Here is a 19812-nt window from a genome sequence, read left to right on the forward strand (position 1 = left end):
AGTCCGTCCGTTCCCTCTCAGCCTGTCTCCGACGATTCTAACCACTTATTCCTGATCATACATAAGCACAAACACATGTTCATGAGCTCCTAATTGACCAAATAGCTGTGTAGTGACATTCAGGTGCTTTAATATCGTCGACCGAAAGGCCTTGTCTGCTAATGGGTGCCAAACACAGCCTGCACCAATTCACAGGCAATTAATCCACACCATACTGACTTCTCTTATGACCACTCTATATTTGTTAGTGTCCACTCAGTCTGCTGTAGAATTGATTATTCTCTGCACAATTAGCTCGAGGAAACTTCACAGAGAATAGTGATTGCCTCTTTGATTCTGGGAGACCTGACTTGCTGCTTATACATACACATGGTACATATACAAGATGGGGTTTTTTTAGCCCACATAGCTGTCAGTTGTTTTGGCCTTGACATCCTGGCAGAAGCTTCACTGTCACCGAGGAGAAAATAGCCGCAGGGGAGGATTAGTGTATGAGATCTGAAGCAGCAGCATTTCTCTCCATGAGAGGCTGCGGCTGTAAAAGACCTCCTGCCTGCACCATCTTCTCGTCCTTAAGTTTACATCATAGAGAAACCTTTCCATTTACCTTTATCTTTGGTGGGACCTGAGAGGTTGCATATCTCCCTGCCTGCTGGAACTACAGGTTTAGCTTTCAAACTGTTTGGGTTTTATTAGAATATATGTAAATAGGATTCATATATTTACTTCTACTTATAGAGACTCTATTACTTGCAGCTGCAATGAGAGGTAACACATTGCCCTATTTTCAATGTCTGAATAATACTTATGGAAAATAAGTGGCTATTCAGATGCAATTATATAGATTATTGTACATAAATTATGTATTGAGAGGATTTTAAGTAAAATAATTCAACAATTTAAACTGTTTATTTTTGGTAGTTAATACACTCGGGTATAAAGAAGCTGTGATTATTATTATTATGCAGAAAATGCTGACTGTGATTGTATTGCAGTGGAAATGTTGTGCTTAAACGTTCTAGGTTAGAGTTGATTAAGGTCGAAGGAATCGAAAAGAACAGCGAAAACGAAGTCGATTGATTCAACACAAGGTGGGCTTGAATGTTTTTCATTATGTTTTAGATGTTTCTCAAAGGTTCCAGCTGCTGATATCATGAGCTTATATTTATTTAGAGTCCGTCCGTCTTATTCAGTAAAGGAGACGGAAAATAATTTCTTATTTTTTCAGTTTCTTTGACAGCTGTTTTACATGTCAATTGTATTCTAATACAATTTATAATACAACATACAGGGGAAGCCAACTAGAGACAGTAATAAACTTGAACACAAAATGAGGTGGCAGCAATACAGTGGACCATGTCGACCTTACCATTCATTTACTAATTAATATGTATTATTTTTTCTATTTAATCACAATTTATAAACGCCGCACTCTTCTTTAAGCAAGAGGACAATCATTTAATGTCATCAACAAGTCATGAACTTTATTTCATGCCAGAAAACAAACATAGCAATCACATAACAACTGTATATTCTTCATAAAATAAATGATAAAACACATTCTTTCATCAAATTATCAGAGCAACCACTGCTCAATATACTATCTAACTGTACATTTACCAATGTTCTACAACAATAACTTACAGCTTACAGCTTTCATTAACTACAGTTCACAATCTAAATAGACTTTCTGCCTAATGTTATAACACCCAACTGCTTAATTTCTGTACTTAAAATATAAACTTCTATGTATGTGTGTGTGTGTTTATTGTATACTGACTACACACTGCAAGTGTAAAACAATGGCTTTTGAGTTTTATTTGAAATATATTTATCGAGTAAGAGTACAGGAAAACTGCAGACTAACTTATTCAATTGTTATTGTCTGCTAATGTCTCACTACACTTCAGTGCTGCTCCTAACAGCAGTTAATTCTACCTTTTTCAACTGACAGTCAACAATAAATGTCCATTTTTCACAATTAGGTCCACGTCTCATATTCTTCTAAAGTGCATGAGTGACACACGGATGATAAAAGTTTAGATGTGGACCATAATCGTTCTTGCTGTCTAACCCACCAGCAAAAGGACGCTTGGATGCAAAGCTTTGAAGAAGACAACAAAGCACAATACCACAGAGAGAACAAGGGGAAATGCAGGTTAACCCAACCACTATATCTGTTTTTGTCTGCACTGAAGAATGGATAGTGATGGATGGACAGATCAATTGTCATTCATATGTTTCTATTTGTGTGGCATCAGTGACATTATATTTATTTTAAGATAAGATTGATTGAAATAAACTAGCACTGAGAAATAAGAAATCATGCACATATTTTTTTTCTTCCAGTTCTTATGTTCCCATTAAATCAGAAGCAAGAAACGTGCCTGTTGGATGAATGTTGGCACAAATCCTCACCACACAAAAAATATTGCATTACCTTAAATCTTTCTCTCCAAGGTTTTCATTTTGTTTCACTCTTGACTGACTTATCTGAGCAGTCTTCTTTTTTATAACCTCAGAGCATAGCTTTTCAAAATCAATCCTGGTCATGCCACGAGGGAAAAAGTGGATATCAAAGAACAAAAATACAAAACAATTACACAATCAGATCTTCCTCCTGCTTTTTGCGTGTTGAACAGCAGCAGCTTTGTCCTGTCAGTTGTTGTTCATAATCCACCAAGAGGCTGTTAAATGAAACAATAATTAAGCATCAATGTTTTGTGGCCAAATAAATGACAATGACAACAGGAAGATAAGCTGAATATCAACATGTATTATTATTTTTCCTTAAGAAAGCAATGGCCTTCTAAAATTACAATTCAATATCTACTTCAGCAGTTCTCACACATTAAACCTGCATTAACAGACTTTCTTTGGCCACTTGGGGGCAGTGGAAACAAGCTGTCAACACAACACTGACACATTATCACCTTTTAAGATGATATGGCGAATTTGTTGGCTAACGGTTGCATATTTACACATCAAGCAGATACAGAGCAACATTAGCGTTCATTTATTTCTGGGAACCTGAAGAACGCAAGTCCAATATTCACTCTGTTTTGCTCTCCACCAACTTCTGAGGAGAATATCTGGCTCTTTAGTTGCTAAATGCTCCACTGTGTTCATGCTTTTTACTAACGTTGTTTGCCATTCAGTGCTGGGCAGCTGATGAGAGCGGTAAGAGTGAACAAAAACATAGAAGTTATGGTCCAGAAACCAAAATAATGCGCCGAGAGAAGCTAAAACAACTGAGGGGAGCTGCAGTGTGTTCAACACTATGAGCGACTCCTTTCATATTGTTATCTGCTCTTTTTTTATATAATAATATTGATTATAGCAGCTTTAATATCAAAAAGCTTTAATATGCTGCTGCCGGTCTTGGCCAGGTCTCCCTTGAAAAAGAGATTTTTAATCTCAATGTGACTCTCCTGGTTAAATAAAGGTTAAATACATTTTTTTTAAAAAGCATTCTTTACCTATAAAGCACTTACATTCTATTGTTTCCACAAACCATTTTCCCAGAAAGACATACAAAGATAATCCGTTGTATCTTGAACCTGAACTGAAAACCTGTGTTTATTGTGTGAGACACATGCAACAATATTCTTCCACAAGACCATGCTATTTTCAATCATTTTACTGAGAATAGTTATCATTATTTCACAAAAATATCACCCAAACCGAACTGTATTTGTGTGAGATTAATTGCATGAAATAGCAGCCTTCCTTCAGATAGATTTTATTGTTTAAGGATCTGGTTTCTACCTGGGAGGAGCATGGTGGAGACCATCTCTGGCTCTTCCAGTGAGTCGATAACGCAGCGCTGGAAGGTTTTACTGATGGACGACTGCAGGTAGCTGAGAGGAAAGAGGGGTGACACAGATGAGACGGCCATTTGCTTCTCAGTAACGCAATAATGCTTCAAAGAGAACCTGTGAGCAGCTTGGTGTGCAGGGCACATTTTGGTTTAGCAGTGATATTCTCAGAACATGTTTTCCAGACTAATACGCCGTGAAGTTCTCGTGATCCTACCTCATCCAGGAGAGACGGTCCTGCCAAAATTCGTACATGATGAAGCATGATCTGTCTGGCAGGTTCTGGACTGAAACGCTAAAATGAAAAAGAGCCAGAGAGAAAAAGAGGGCAGTGGGGGTTATCTCATATGTGTGGGAAAATGTAAGCAATTTGATGTGGCTGCATCAAATCACAGAGAGATCTCGAGGGAGACGAAAGGACATACTGCAGGTTGTTTAGCTGGCTGGTGGTGGTATCTGTGTAGATTTTAAGAGCTTGTTGAAACTGCTCCACATCCTTCTCCTTCACAGACATTTGTCTTTGGACCAGAAGTATGTTCTGATGAGAGAAAACAAACCAGATTCATAATCACATCTTCAAATAAACTCAACAGATAAGGCGCATTTGAATTTGTTTGGTTCTGTGGAAAGATATCTTGTAAAATCTCAATTTACATACGAGTGTGCCTATATACTTAGCACACGCAGGACTCACCGATTTATACGTCCCTGCCAATGTGTCCTCTTTGAGAGGTTCAAGATGTGGACTCTGAAAATGCGGGCATAAATATTTCAGTCAGTCATGAGCAGAACAAGAAATACAGCAGGACCGGCTAAACCAAACCAGCAAAGAAACGGCTTCTGGTTACCGTCTGTCACAAAGTATTGGCTTTCACAAGGCAGAGATCGCTATATTCATATTAACGCTCCAACAGCCTCACTGCAGCCCTGAGAACTGTGGTTACACTTTGTTATAGTCTGCATGGCCAAGATAAGAAAAAATAATTATTCAAACTCATTATTCTTGCAGTGCTGATATCTAACCTCGGCAAACACCTCATCTATAATTTCAGATGAAAAGAGAAAATGAAATAAATCCCACCGGAGCACCATGAATTTATTTGTTCTCTTCTTCAGACCTACAGGCAAAATACCGGTGGCTTTTTGTAAATTTCCATAAATTCAACATTAATCTGTTATCCCAGAGCAACAGGGTTGCACCGATTCATCAATATCTGCGTGAAGCACTGAGCATTCGAGAGATGCACAGCATGTGTTCACAGGCTGATACTTATGGATGACATTCAGCTTGTGTAGTTCAATACCGCTTGCATTGTTGGCCTCAACAACCACATGCACTTTGTACAAATCATCTCCTCTGACATCATGTACCGCAGGGCAAACGCTGTGTATCTGCAGACACGCAGTTGGGCTCATACCGTCTTTTTTGACATTTCTGTCTGTAGCAGCTGAGCCTCTGTAGTTAAACCTGATCCGCACAAAGAGCAATTGTCCCTCACGAGACAAACCTTTTGGCTGAACATTTTCGTCTTTCTAACACATAAAACTGAAGCTAAGGCATGTTTGTGTAAACCGCATCAGTATAGGGCTGATGTGATCCTGGGGCTCATTTAAAGAGCTTAAATTCTTTTTTAAAAGACTTTTCAAAACTCTCTTCAAAATTCATAAGAGTCCTACAAGTATAATATAATACTATGTCTTTAAGGCATAGATAGACATTTTGGCCAATATACTAATTTGCTTTCTTGCCAAGAGTAAGATGAAAAGATTGACACCGCTCTCATGTCTGTCTAAATGTGAAGCTAGAGCCAGACAGTTAGCTTAGCTTAGCATAAAGACTGAAAGTCCAAAAACAGATTTTGTACAAACCTCACACTCCAGTTTGTCTATGAGCTGCTCCAATTGGTTGATCTGGGAGCCCCAGTGGTTATCTGGCTCCACGCTGACCCCTGAGCCCAGAAACACAACATCAGCACAACACAAGAAGTCTGAACAACGACAGCACATCAAAGAGATGCATTTTTTGTTTTGGGTGACCTACTGTGAGTATCCTCCTGGGCTCAGTCCATGAGCATTTTGCTACAACGTTTGCCCTTATCAGTTTTACCTCCAGCATCTTAATCGCAATGCTACTGAAACGTACCTGTGGTGAGCATGCCAGAGTAGGGGTCAGTAGGGGAGAGACACATGTTCTTCTGGATGCGTCGGCTGGGGCGTTTGGCCACCCTCTGGATAGGCAGGTCCTCAGGTTTCTTCAGTATCCTCCTTTCAGTACAGCCCTGGTCATGAACCGCCTCCATAGCGCAGTCCATTGATGACTGAAGGGACTGCAGCTGGGTGGAGGTCTCCTTCAGCAAGAAGCGAGTCACAAACTGACCCAGCACTGATGAACCCTGATACTCCTGAAAGGATGGGTAGAAATGAAGGACAAGAATCAGCCATGATGTGAGGGAAAGAAAATAGTCATTTTTTTCATTGTTCACTTCTTATCTTATCTTAGGTAATGTTTCTTGTGCTTTTGTTGTTATATGATGATTGTTTGCCTGTTAATCTTCAGCTTGAGCGATTATATGAACTGTGAAGAAAGCTGGAACTCCAGACGCCAATTCATTCGTGGGACGTCTTGTGCTTCGAGCATGAAAATTGCTCATTCTCAGATAATCTTCTAATTCACTGAAAACCTTGTATTTTGAGGTTGTTTGTGTTTTGTCTGGATTATGTTCTCACTGAATAAGATCTTCATTTAACGGGCATCTTATTGCAGTTATTTGGTAAGAGGAACCAATAGCATTATTCCCAAATGCTAAAAACTAAAAAGGAAACCTGGAGTCAACATGTTACTGTGTAGATTACCCTGAATTAATAAATGCACGTTTCAGTGCAGTGGCTGCTGTTCTTTTTAGCTAAATGGACATTTTGTGGATAATGACCCCCATCACCATCAACAGCATCCCGCAGAGCAACAAAATTGAGTTCAGGAAAAAATGACAAGGACACATTTGAAAAATGACCGTCGAGCTTGTTGTAATATTTGTTTCTACACTCTCCTGTTTTCTCGGCAGCAGAGACGCTGCACTACATGAGTAATGAACCTCAGTCCTTTTCTCAATTCCTCCTCCCTTTATTTACGAGACAGAAGAGCTGTCAAATCACGGCGGATGTTTGCTTGTTATTTCGGAGCACTACCACAACACAGACGACACATTTCAGTCTTATAAGTTCATCATTTTACTCGTAGTTTTTCGAAGCATTGTGAAAGCATCATTAACTGCAGTTAATGTAAAAGTGTTACACATATGTTGGACACCGCTATAGGATCAGTTTTATCTTTGGCTCAGCAATAAGAATCTCAGTATGGCTAAAAGGGCAGCTGCTCTTCAGGGCAAACAACGCTTTTTGACCGTCTAATAGGAACATGAAAAATACATGAGCTGTAGAAAGGCATGGGTGATATAGAGAAAATGACAAGAGAAAGAGACAATGCCGGAGAAGATGGATGTACAGAGAAAGCAGATAAAACAGTGAAAGAGAAGCAATGCGTCTGAGTGAATAATAGACTCAGATTAACAAAGAGGGAAGGAAACTGAAAGAAAAGCAGATTAGAGCATTTGATAAAATGGTTGTATGTTTGTGGTTGCAGTTCTGTGGAGGACATCTGACGTCAGATCAGTTGGACAGCTGGGGGGGGGGTTGTCAGCCTTAGTTACTGTCATCTATGCTCTACTATCGCCCTATGTTCCCTCTCTTCATCAGGAAAGCCAACCTCCTGAACTGCAGTGAAAATAAAGTCGCTGGCTATCACAGAAAACCACCTCATAACAAGCCTGCATCCACATCCGAGCATCCATTCACAGTCCGCACCTGATTCTCTTCCCTTGTCAGATAGAAATACATATTCACCAGTTGTCTAAACGTGGCGGGTTAGCTGAGATCGATAATAAAAGTGAGCTGAGCTGTTGATTATGTCTTAGTAGGAGTTCTCTGATGTTGATCTCGACTGTGTGTGCCTAAAACAGAATGATTACAGCCCAGCATGTCGGGGGCAGACACTTTAATCCCCTCTACATCTCATGGAATATACAGCATACTGCTCTGCTACACCAGGCTTCATAATAGGATTTCATAATGTTCTAGTTTGCATGTTTCACAATTCAAGGCTGGTGATTTGATGCTGTGCTGTGTCTCATTAGCTGGAAAAGAAGTCTCACTCTTTTGAACTGAGAAGCATTGATCTCCATTTCAGCTCCTCAATTAGGATGGAACAAGTCACGACACCAAATGTATAAAAACATGCATTGACGTACTGGATATGTGAAAAAAAAATAGTCTGTGTAATGTCAATTAAACAATGCAATGTAATCAGTATTATCATGTGATAATGAAAGACACACAAGAGTTAAATCAGTGAAGATCACATTTGTGGTTTTAAGTGAACGGACGTTCATGACTTCCTGAGGATGAATTGTGATAACTTCATTGATCCTCAGACATTTCCATGAGTTGCATCATCAGGTCAATTATTTTTATTTTATACTTAAATAATACTACTAAAAAACTACTAACATCCCCATCAGCCTCTGCTGTACTTTCTGTTTATTGCTAATTAGTCAAGCTTACATGCTAGCTTAAGATTTTAATCATGTTATGCCTGCAAAACATTAGCATGTTAGCATTGTCGTTGTGAGCATGTCAGCATGCTGCCGTTAGCATTTAGCTCAAAGTGCTGCTGTGCCTATACGGCCTCAGAGAGCCACTAGCATGGCTGTAGACTCTTAATCTTGTTTTGACTGTTGGTCAGACAATTCAAGTAAAATAAAGATATCTCTGTAGGAGGTGGAAAATTCACACATTTCTCATGATTTTCCGACATTTTATAGACTACACAATTAACACTTTAAGAAAACAAATAACCAACAGATTATTCAATAATGAATGTTGCAGTTCTACGACATCCATAGCAATCAATAAATCTACAATACCTGCAAAAAATAATTTGCTTTGCTTCCTCATTATTGGCTGTCCAGCAGATTTACAAAAACAAACGGCTGCCAATGTTTCTCACACTAACAAGGCCGTTTTTTAAAAGCACAACTCGGTCTGTAAGGTTCTGTGAGCTCATGTTTAAAAATGTATTGTTAGTGAGGAGAGGCAGAGCAGATAGCAGGCAGAGTCAGTCATGCTGGGCAGTTCTCTTTTCTCCTGAATAGCTGCCCGCCATAGCAGAGTGACCTCAAAGACCTCTGACAGGGTTTCACACTGACAGCTGAGGCAAAAACAAAAAACAGCCTGAAAGTCTGCATGCTTGGCGGGATAACGGATGCTCACAAATTGTTGTGAAAGTGTTCTGAAAGCTGTTGACATGGATAACAAAATGTCGTGCAACATTTAAAACATGTTTCGCTGTACACATTTCAAAGAGGTGGAGGTCATCACCCACCTCTTTAGTTTTATCCATGGCCTTCAAAATGGCCACATTCAGCTTATCCAGAGCAGACAGGACGTTGACGTATTCCCCCAGATGTGGAGTGAAGTACTCTGGAGGAGAACAAGATTTGTTGAGCATACTTAATGTCTGATAAACAAACACTCTGATAAGTGTTTTACCAACAAGACAGAAAAAGTTATGGTCATCATCAGACAGCTTTAGCAAGTAGCAGCCGTTAAAACAGTGAAGCATTTGGCTTTTGTGATACATACAGGAGGCGATCTTATGTAGCGTCTAAAGTTATAAACATGAAGCAAGGATGACACACAATTACCTGAGAGTTTGTCTATGTCCAGGTTGCTACATGAGGCAATGGGAAGAAGAAAAAAAGAGACATGTTAATTAAATAGAGACGTTATTGGGAAACCTTTTTATTTAGCGAATACTTATTTATAAGTCTTATGATCTGCAATGCTAATGACATTTCCCATCAGCCTCAGCTGTACTTTATGTTTAGTGTAAGAAACTAAGATGGTGAAAATGACACCTGTAAACATGATACTAGCTTAAAAGCATTGTCATTGTTAGCATTGTCATTGTGGGCATGTTTGCATGTTAGCATTCAGCTCAAAGCACAGCCTCGGCCACTAGCGTGGCTGTAGACTCTTGTTTTCTTGTAGCGTTCTATTAGAAACAAGGTGCAGTGATATTCACTACTGGGGGGCGTTTAGACAAACAGTTAAACACAGTTAAACACAGGAGCACAACTGACTTGCAACTAAACCTAAAAGCTATTTTACTGCACATAAGGTGCAGTATAATGTCATGTATTTATAGCAATTACATATACTGTGATGAAGATTAATTTACTGCACAGGAAGGCAAGATGTCTTGGAGATCATATTAGTGATGTTTCAGTCAGTATTATATGATCTTGTGGTTTCAATAATTTAGAAAGATGATGGATTTAATTATGTTTCCTTCAACATTTAAATGAATGCACAGTTAGTAGAGTGTTTATTTGTTTGTTTTGTACTGCAAACAGTTGGCAATACACAAAAGAGGTGTAGCTAACACCTGAGCGGTCATTCTTCACTTTGATTAGTTGATACTTAAGTGATGCCAACAGCAAAGGAGTGATGTCTCATTTCTATTTCATCAGTGTTGCGCCCACAAACAGCACAAAACCTCCTCTTGGGCATTTCATTTTGCTCTAACACCAGACACTATTTACTCCAATACATGTTTTTGCATGAGTCGTTGGCACAGGCAATGTTTTGCATCTTTCACAATCTTATTTGTGCTCATCAGTGTGCATACAGAGTGCTGCAAACTCTGAGGCTTTCACGCTCGAATTAAGGCTCTCTATGGAATATTGACATAATCTTCACTGAAGTGAGGTGTTGATGTCTGACTGCCAGGCAGCAGGAGAGCAGGATGGGCTACAGATGGCAGCGGAGTTGGAGGACGTCCAAAAGGAAGATCAGCTTACTCTGTCTGCTGCCTGTCAATGGAACAGTACAGCTCCTGCATCTGGTCGTCAGTGAGGATACCGTCGGTGAAGTACGACTGGAACTCCTCCAAGGACAGCTTCCCGTCGTCTGAAAGGAAGACCGTGAAAATTACACCTAGCTGAAGCCTGAAAGGTTTTATCACCTGAATGAAGAATTTCTCCATCATTCAAGATAATGTTAGAAGGCTACTTTGGCTTCACAACACGACATCAATTCCAGTGACAATTCCAGTAACCTTGAGGTGCTGCTGCAAAGGAATATATATTACATCAATTGGCATAGTCCCCAAAAACTGACTTCATTTAGCTCTGTCAAGGATAAAGCTACACTTAGAACTCTTTTCCATTGAAATAAAGTACATTTTGGCATTTACAACTCTATTAATGCAGCCAATTATTATTTGTTGGTGACGTGCTACAGCTGGAAATCCAATTCTTGCTCTCAGGAGTAATAATTAGCTAATAGAGCGGCACATTTGCTTTTTAAACAACACCACATCGCTGCTTTTATCTCCTCACTGCTGAAACCTGATACTGCAAAATAATATACCCACTGTTTTGATTTCCGCTACGGTCAATTTCTTCTTTGACAATTCTGTAACAATCACATAGGCACAATTTGCACATTAACCAACCTATTCCAGTGTGTGTTAATGGCAGAGGATAAACACAAAGACAAGTGAGTGCTGAAGATAAGCACAGTCTGCCTCTGATTAGCAGCGTCTGGGGCTGTGTGCTGCAGGGCCTGCAAGGTCCTGAGGAAATGGTGACAAGCGTTGAGGGCTAGTTTGAGTAGTCAGAGCAGAGCTCACTAGCTGACTAACTTCAGACGGTAATGAGATCTCGCCTCCATCTCGCCAGCTTCGCTCTGTAAGCACAGAAACCTTTTGAGACCCGGCTCCGCCAGGCAACAGAGCTCAGGCTGATAGGCCTGCGCCAACAGTAAATCATATCATCTGTTATGTTCGCAAGAACAATTTTGACATTTTGCCAGCTCACACAGTGGATGGCTCTGGACACGATGCAGCAAACATTTCCAGAAGAGATTTTCTTCTGATTTGGGCAAGTTGTATTCCGTGTTTAACAAGTAGCATTTAAGTTGAAAGTGTTTTACATCGTTTTTTTTTATCATGACATATGAATTGTACCCGTGACATGAAAATCTGTGGGTTTACTTATCATGTGTTGTGGTCTAGCTCTGTTAAACCTAAGATAGAAGATAAAGCTATTAGAACCATAAATCACATCTCAAACTTCCACATGATGTAGGAGTAAACACAATCTGTTGCACCTCTGACTCATTCTCCAGCCTTCTCCATCAGAACTGCTTTGGTGTAGATTCACACCCAATTAGACACCCGAATACAAGTTACAGTGCAGCTCAGATGGGCCATTATGCAAGTGTTCGCTGTTTCTCAGAGAGCAGAGCAGCAGTGGAAGAATGGTTGAGCTTCTAGCTATACAGACAGTATTTGTCTCAAGCTAAAGGAGAGTAATCTGTGCAGCATGTGCTTGGCCTGGAAGATGTTGTTTATAAATGTTATCACTTAATCAGAATGTGCAGAAGTAGGCTCTGGAGGCACTTAGTGACAATTCCTATGGAAACGATTAGTCAATTAATTGGTTAGTGAGACTCTCCTCAAGTGAAAATCATACAGCATTGTAGGGTTGTTTGGTCAAACACTTCAAGATGATTTATGTTTCCGTTTTCTGGACATGGGAGTAACTATTGTTGTCTCCTGAAGTAGAGTGATCTTTATAACTTTTACCTGACTAAACCTCAACCATAACTTTAAAATTAACTTTACCATAATACTATACAGATGAGGAAATGATCATTTCAGAATGCAATGACAAACATTTATTTAGGAGGATTTGATGGATTAGTCCATCAACAATGATTTGAATAGTCGGTTAATACATTTTTCATTTATCAAGCAAATATGACAAACATTTGTCACTTTGCTGTCCTCAAATGTGGGGATTTTCTGCTCAAAGTGATTTGATACAGTGCAGTATTTTTTTTAAGCCTTGTGCAGACTTCGTTCACTTTGTGAGGTGGTTTGGTGTCTTTTAACGACGTGCTACAATGTGATATATCGATGACATTAGACAAACACTTATGTCTGTGTGAGGAAAAGAGCTGGTGACTTTCATCAACATTCAGTTTCAAGACAGCGAGATTCAATTAAAGAAGATGCAGATTTTTGTAACTGATCCCAGAGCTTTGTGACTAACAACTGTCAATACAACACTTCTGCAGGGAAATGTTAAGTGTTGCTAGGACGGGTGATAAATCAGAACCTCACGACAGAATCGAGGCAGTTTCGTAGTTGTAATTGTCTCATTTCACACTAGTGCAGCTCTAACTGCAACCTCAATGAAAATATCTCCCTGTTGAAGCTCGTGTCTTACCAGGATCACATTTCCTTAAGGGAATCCCAAAAATGCTAAAAATCAAAGCAGCACCAATAGTTGATAAATCCTGACAGTTCGTTTCAGGAGGATATGAGTGATAAGAACAGACCAAAGAGTAGACATGGACAGAAGACAAACCTTACAGAGAAACATAGTGAACCAAGTTCAGAAATATACATTTAGCTTTCATTATTCTGCAGTATATCAAGTTTAAACAAGGAAAGCAATTACTGATTGTACATGTCAAACAGTTTGGACTATTTAATGCAGTAATGTTGTTGATAAAATAGTCAAATTAATATCTTCTTCTCAGAAACTACTTATTATGTTCCTCTCTTCCATCCAGAGCTGCAGCCCTTCTGTACATCACTGCATCCTTTGAGGATTCTGCAGTCGTGTACAATCATCTCCGCTACTGCACTGAATACAGCATTAATTAATAGACTGCAAGGATGTGGCGCAGAAACCTCAAAGTGATTTTTATTATCTGTGTGTCAAGAGAGAAAAAGCAAGACTACCTTATGCACCTTACATTTTAATAGAAACTGTTTTTCAATATCATAAAACTAAATAAAGTAAAACAATACTGGTCCACATTATAAAACTAGTGTAACCAATCAAAGGCCTTGATCAATCTCTTTTCGGCCCACTGCTTGTTATAGCAATTCAGCTCAGATGGCGACACTTATCAAAGTCTCCTGAAGGCAAATCTGTGACTTATCGCGGTTAAGAAAGAGTTCACTTATTTTCAGACTAAAATATAATTGCTTACTTATCAGTGTTTTTCATGCCTGTTATTGCTATTTCCAGATGACAAATCAGAGTTGCAGTGAAACATTGGATTCTTACATCATTGTTTAAATCTCTGAGCTCAGTGAGCAGCAACATAAATGTATTAGAAACTAATCTCAGCACAACAATGGTGCGTAAAAGCTTTCAGGATCTACTTCATGTTATTGTATTCATACAAGAATACACGAGCAATTGTTTTATAGCTTTATAAAAAATGTAATTCCACATTACAATAGCGTGGAGGAATAAGAGTGGTAGCCAGCCCTCATTATGTGGTAAATCCGCAGTGCTCGAGGCGTATCATGGCAGCCCACTCAGTGCTGATTGGTAGGAGGCACTTTTCTCTCGGGTGCACGACTCAGTGAGTTCGTGTAGACGAGGAACCAAACAGAGCTCGGCTGCAAATTGAAGATAGCTACCACAAACATACGCCAGAGTTCTCTCTGCTTGCTTTATCTGCCTTCTCACTACAAAGACTAAAAAAGAAAAGCTTTGCTGGAGGGCGGCGGGTGGACAGAAATAACACTATTCTATTAAAATGTCACACCTATGTTCTGTTTTCAGCCAGAGTTCCTCTTCTAATTCAAGTAAAACCCAACTTGAAGAAATAAAAACTATTTTCTTTCTATCTGCTACAGCTTCTTCACAACAGCTGCAAGCGTCTTTTAAGGGCCCTTTTATAATTCACAAACTGCTTCTTTTTTTTCCCTTTTTGTATGACCCCTGCTCATGGCAGTCGGGTCATTAATCCTGCTCTTACGTATACACATTCACCGTCATCCTGGGGAAACTGATCAGAGATTGTCGATACTCTACTTACATTAATGTCTTGCCCGTTTTGCATTTTTACCATTCCATTAAATGGAGACGCAGTGCATGAATAACAAATTAAGTGCAAAAACCTCTTCCTGTTTGTCAGCACTGTTTTTTCATGCAGATCCTGAATGTTCTGTGTTTTCCCAGGAGATATTTAGGGGGAGGGAAGGGTTTCCTTTGAAGTAAAGAGATGATTTCAATGTAACACTGTGACACATTAATCAAATGTATTTACTGTATAGCAAGATTATATATAGGTTGCATATGTTGCCGTCTCACTGAGGATCCATCATTGGAAATCACTAAGATGAGCATTGCATGGCGAGCAATCCTGTCAAATCAAATCAAATCCCAAAACCAAAACGATGCAGCTGTACCGGGTTATTTATATCCTCCCTCCTCTGATCTAGTAAGGATGGCATTGCAACAAAAAGATCCACCACCAGACTCACATGAATCCCCTCAGAGCTAAAACAAGCCACCTGTCTGAACACAGCAATCAAAGTTGTAGTTGAGTTTTAATTAGCCTTGTGATCTAATTAGCTGCATATTTTGCTTACTCACCATTTTTGTCTGCCCGGCGGAAAATCTGCAATGAAAAGAGAGGATCATGAGGATCAACATACGGCAACGATTTTGGAAGTTTTGAGCAATTAAGAGTAATGAGGCAATCCAACTGTAAAAGAGCTGTTTTTTTGGCACATTCTGTTTTTTTCTATACACAGGAAAACATTGGTGGAGCTGTAATTTCCACATTTGAATAACAAAAGACACACGAGACATATCAGGAAATGAAAAGCTGACATTTATGTGCACCCATGAGGAGCTTTGGAATAATAGCTTTTATGGGGTTTTTCTCTCTCGAGAACCATCGTGCTGAGTTTAAGATGTTGCCTTAATTTGTGCAAAACCTGAACGCAGGAAGCAACAGTCCTTTGTGTTAACTGCTTTATGCTGTGATCACGGTAATAAAATATCTCTGATATATTCAACTTAATCTCCCGTGTATCATCGAACTGGTGAGTCAGACCCGTTGGCAGAGTGTTTTGTGTGAGATCAGAGTGGCACCTCTTTCATTTCAGAGTGGGTTTTTTTTCTGTTTAATCACCCTTTGGACATATAGAGTCCAGTGTTGATTCTTCAGAGTGCACTCATATGCAGCTGTCACCTTTCGTGGACAGTGGAGTGTGAAGGCATAAACATGCTCTGCACACAGCCCCCATCCCCCATCGACTGAGCCTCAAAGAAATCTAGAAACAATGATACTTAACGTGTGCACAGAAGACGAAAGATATCTTAGGAACCTGTAAAAGCGTTCAGCCTTTATGGTTCATTTTAGAGTGCACTATAAGGACTACATCAGTGTGCACATTTAACATGTTTGCTGACCATTTTCTAACACATGCTTAACACAGGCATTCCCTAAAAGGCATCGCATCCAGGCAACCATTCGTTTTCATTTTGGTATAAAATCACTTACAGACTCTTGATACTTGATTATTTGTATGCGTATAATTAATCACAGTGAACGATCAAGTCTGCTCTTGTTTATTTCAAAGCTACACTATTATTGCATGTTAATGTAGTTCATTGGCAGATTTTTCGATTTTGAAAAGTCTGCCTCAAAACAATAATGAACAACAAATAATGCAGATGTGGTGTTTAGGATTACACAAACTAGAGCAAGACTGATTATTGGGACTAATACCAATAATAATCATGTGTTTCTTTGTTTTTAAAGATTCTCTATACGAAATTTAGAGCATCAATATATCGTCAAACAACTATTTACTATGTAAAGATATAGTGGAGTAATGTCCTCTGTGTTTGTTCTTCTCCTTGCTTTAATGACACAGCCGGGCCGGCCCCGATGCCTTTTAGTGCATGTTAGTGCACGTGAGCACGCCCCACTAGTTAGCTCATGGCCGCCGCTCTGCATGGCTCTCATATGGCGGTTACAGCTGAAAACGTCGTCCCGACCGATAGCATCGATGTAGAATCGTAACACCCACCCTCCGCTTCCCCCTCAGCTTAACACTGTTAGCTCGGTCAGCACGGGCAACGTTGATTGCACTGTTAGCGCTGTTAGCACCATTAGCTGCTAGCACCATTAGCTGCTAGCCACTGGCTCATGTTGCGAACCGTTGAAAGGCAATAGGTTTCAAGTGGTCTCAAGTATAAAGGAGTTGAAGTGAATGCACTAAACCATGCAACACAACTGGTTTGGCCCTTTAGCTCAATGATGACGTTTGGATGCAGGTGATGACGTGAAACCTGGAGGCTGCGCCATCACTGTTAAACCTCCCTAAACCTTAGAAGTGCTGATGCAAGCATCCTGTGACAACAGGGAACTGCAACATCAAATTTGGAAAAACAAATTGAGAGCAATAAACATCGGCTCTGGTGAAGCCTGGAAGGAGATTTAATGGCCTTTATTCCTCCTTGGTGCTGTTATGTGGGAGGTTGGTGGGAGTTGATGGAGCTCATCCCACAGAGCCAATTAAGATCAGTATTAGCTACCTGGAGGCTGATCGGTTGTAATTTCTATCTCTCTGACTCCCATTGAACACAATAAACTACAGCAGGAGGAGTAACTGTCTGTCAAATCAGACAATGAGTCATTCAGCGTGTCTAATTATAGACAAACAGACTTTTACTTAGAGACAGACACCCAAAGAAAAAGGAAAACAAACTGTCATGAGTCTGTCTAGAGTGAGAAAAGAGCAAATGAGGCTCAATTCTCTGAAGAAAAAAAAAGCTGCAGATGAGTGTGAGCACCAATGTCATTTTGTTGTTAGGAAGACAGAGGAATAAAAGAAAAAAGAATCAGTGTCAGTCAAATGACAGGTAAGTGGGATAAGTTGCCCTCCAGTGATCACACTTTTACTTTCTGCAGCTGTTAATGGATAAAGGACCATACATTTGCCACTGTAATGTGTTCAGAGAACAACGGATCTGTGGCTGGAAATAATAGATGCTAATTGCATTTAAACCACATTTGTACATGCTGCAGTCTAATGTTCAACTCGCTGGCCAATAATCTGCCTCAAGGAAACTGGAGAATTGTATTTACTGCCAGCTGTCAGGGAGTCTAGGCTGGGAAATGATGCTGCTAATTCACTGTATTGTGTTTAAGTCAGTAAACCAGAGAAAAGAACAGCCATAAAGGCTCCAAACAAAAAGCAGTGTACAATATACTGTATATACTGTAATACTGCATGCACTGCTTTTGTATTACTGTCTTTTATATGAAGGGGTCACCTGCTATTTTTTTCATATTGTAGCAAAGAGCAGAATAACCAGACAGCTCAGTTAGAGAGCATTTCTGTGCACGAAAACCCAGTCCTCTGTCAACTGTGTAAGCAATACCCTGCTTAAATAATTCAAAATTCAACATCTATTTTTATGTTTCTGTTTGGAGATGTGTGAAGAGAAGACTGTACATTAAAAATGCATACCATATCATGTTTTATACATAGACGCTATGCATGTTTTACCTAGGGTACAACCAATGTCATGAGCCTCATTATCATAAAAAAATGTAAAACAACCAAATTAAAACCACGACATTGTAATGCTTTGCAGGTCGAATGATTCAAAACATTTGTATGTCAGAGGACTGTGTTGTGGCACCTCTTTTGTCATTCACGCACTGGTGGGCATGCGCTCACCTTTCTTATATAATAGGGCTGCTGCACATCACGCACAATGTGAATGGGAGGTTCAATAAAAACCATTCATAAAGAGCAGAATGAAGGAGGGTGTATTACTCATATTGCGCCTTTAATTATATACCGACCCGTGAGCAAAACGCGTCTAAATATGGATACAATCATGCATTGACCAAACTAAAAGGTATTCTAAGGAGAAATGTCAAGAGGGTGAATTATGATACCACTTCAACATCACAAAATCCAGTGAGTACTTACATCATGAAAAAGGGAGATGCCTTGATTTTGGTTGTGGCAAACCTCCTGCTGTTTCCTCAAGTGTTGGTGCTTTGCAGACTGAAGACACATGGTGATCATCTCTGTGCAGGCCAGCATCTTGCCGCTCTCGATGCGAATTCCTTTTTAATTAAAAAATATGGTCCTGTCCCTGTGTTCTTTTAGAGGGGGGGGGAGGGATTGTCCTCGTAAGGGTGGATGGTGGATGGTGTTGGTTTTGTGTTCCAGTCAGGATGAGATGGACCCAGCCTGCTGCCCTCTGCCTGCTGCCCGCCCCCTGCAAGTTGACAGCAGCAAAAGGAAAACTCCGCCTCTCCACGAGAAGCAGCAGCGATTCATAAAATGCACCATCTGCTGGTGGGAACACACACACGCACACACACGCTGACGGATAAATGGTCACTGGTTAGTTACAGTCACTGAGTTTTAAAGGAGACTATCACCCAAACCAGCCAGGAACTGTTTATTAATTCGTTATAGGCTGAAAGGAAATGAGAGAAAATAGTATTTCCATTCAGTATTGTTTCCCTCGTCAATCCGAATATGTCCGTTATGGTTTCCTCTATAGATCAGCAATAACTAAGGTTTAGTGATGGTGTTTGAATTTCCATTCAAACCTGCTGCCTTTTTAGTTGAGAGGGTATTATTTAAATGTTGTTTCATATTCATTATCATTATTATCTAATCTACCCTATAGAGTCTATAGTAGGACGGTCTATAGTATAGACCGTCCTCGTTGTCAGTGTTTTGGTTAATTTTCTAAAAAGAAAAAAGAGTTTAATGAAATCTTAAGTAAAGAAGTAAAAATCGAACACCACTGTGCGTTAAAATGTTTACCTTGTCATTTTCAAGTGTTAACTGTTAAAATAATTGTCATTTGGGGTGCTGTTAAAATAGTTATAATCACTAAAAGAGACATTATTATATTGCTTTTACCTATAGCTTCACTTAAATATTTGTAGAAAAAGTTTAAAGTGACCGTAGAATCAATATTATTCTTATAAATGTATGTTTTTGAGAACGCAGCATCGCTGTTTTGACAACTCAGACGTCAGAGTGAAATGAACACAATTAAGTCATTTT

The 19812-nt window shown here is 39.6% G+C and overlaps 1 protein-coding gene across 1 annotated transcript; it reads right to left on the reverse strand.

The window, feature by feature from the left end:
• Positions 1 to 2658: 2658 nt before the first annotated feature.
• On the reverse strand, positions 2659 to 18843 carry LOC306701967 (N-terminal EF-hand calcium-binding protein 1-like; the record flags this gene model as incomplete). Its single annotated transcript, XM_079167435.1, has 12 exons — positions 18712 to 18843; positions 15347 to 15371; positions 10736 to 10844; positions 9578 to 9603; positions 9256 to 9353; positions 5962 to 6220; positions 5688 to 5767; positions 4513 to 4566; positions 4244 to 4356; positions 4036 to 4113; positions 3769 to 3860; positions 2659 to 2687 (listed from the first exon to the last, which is right to left on the reverse strand). Exons 1-12 carry the CDS (start codon positions 18826 to 18828, stop codon positions 2659 to 2661), a joined length of 1080 nt encoding a protein of 359 aa, XP_079023561.1. The 5' UTR covers positions 18829 to 18843.
• Between the last annotated feature and the right edge of the window lie 969 nt (positions 18844 to 19812).

The sequence above is a fragment of the Pholis gunnellus genome (assembly GCF_910591455.1).
Source record: "Pholis gunnellus genome assembly, chromosome: 2".
Taxonomy (NCBI): Eukaryota; Metazoa; Chordata; class Actinopteri; order Perciformes; family Pholidae; genus Pholis; species Pholis gunnellus.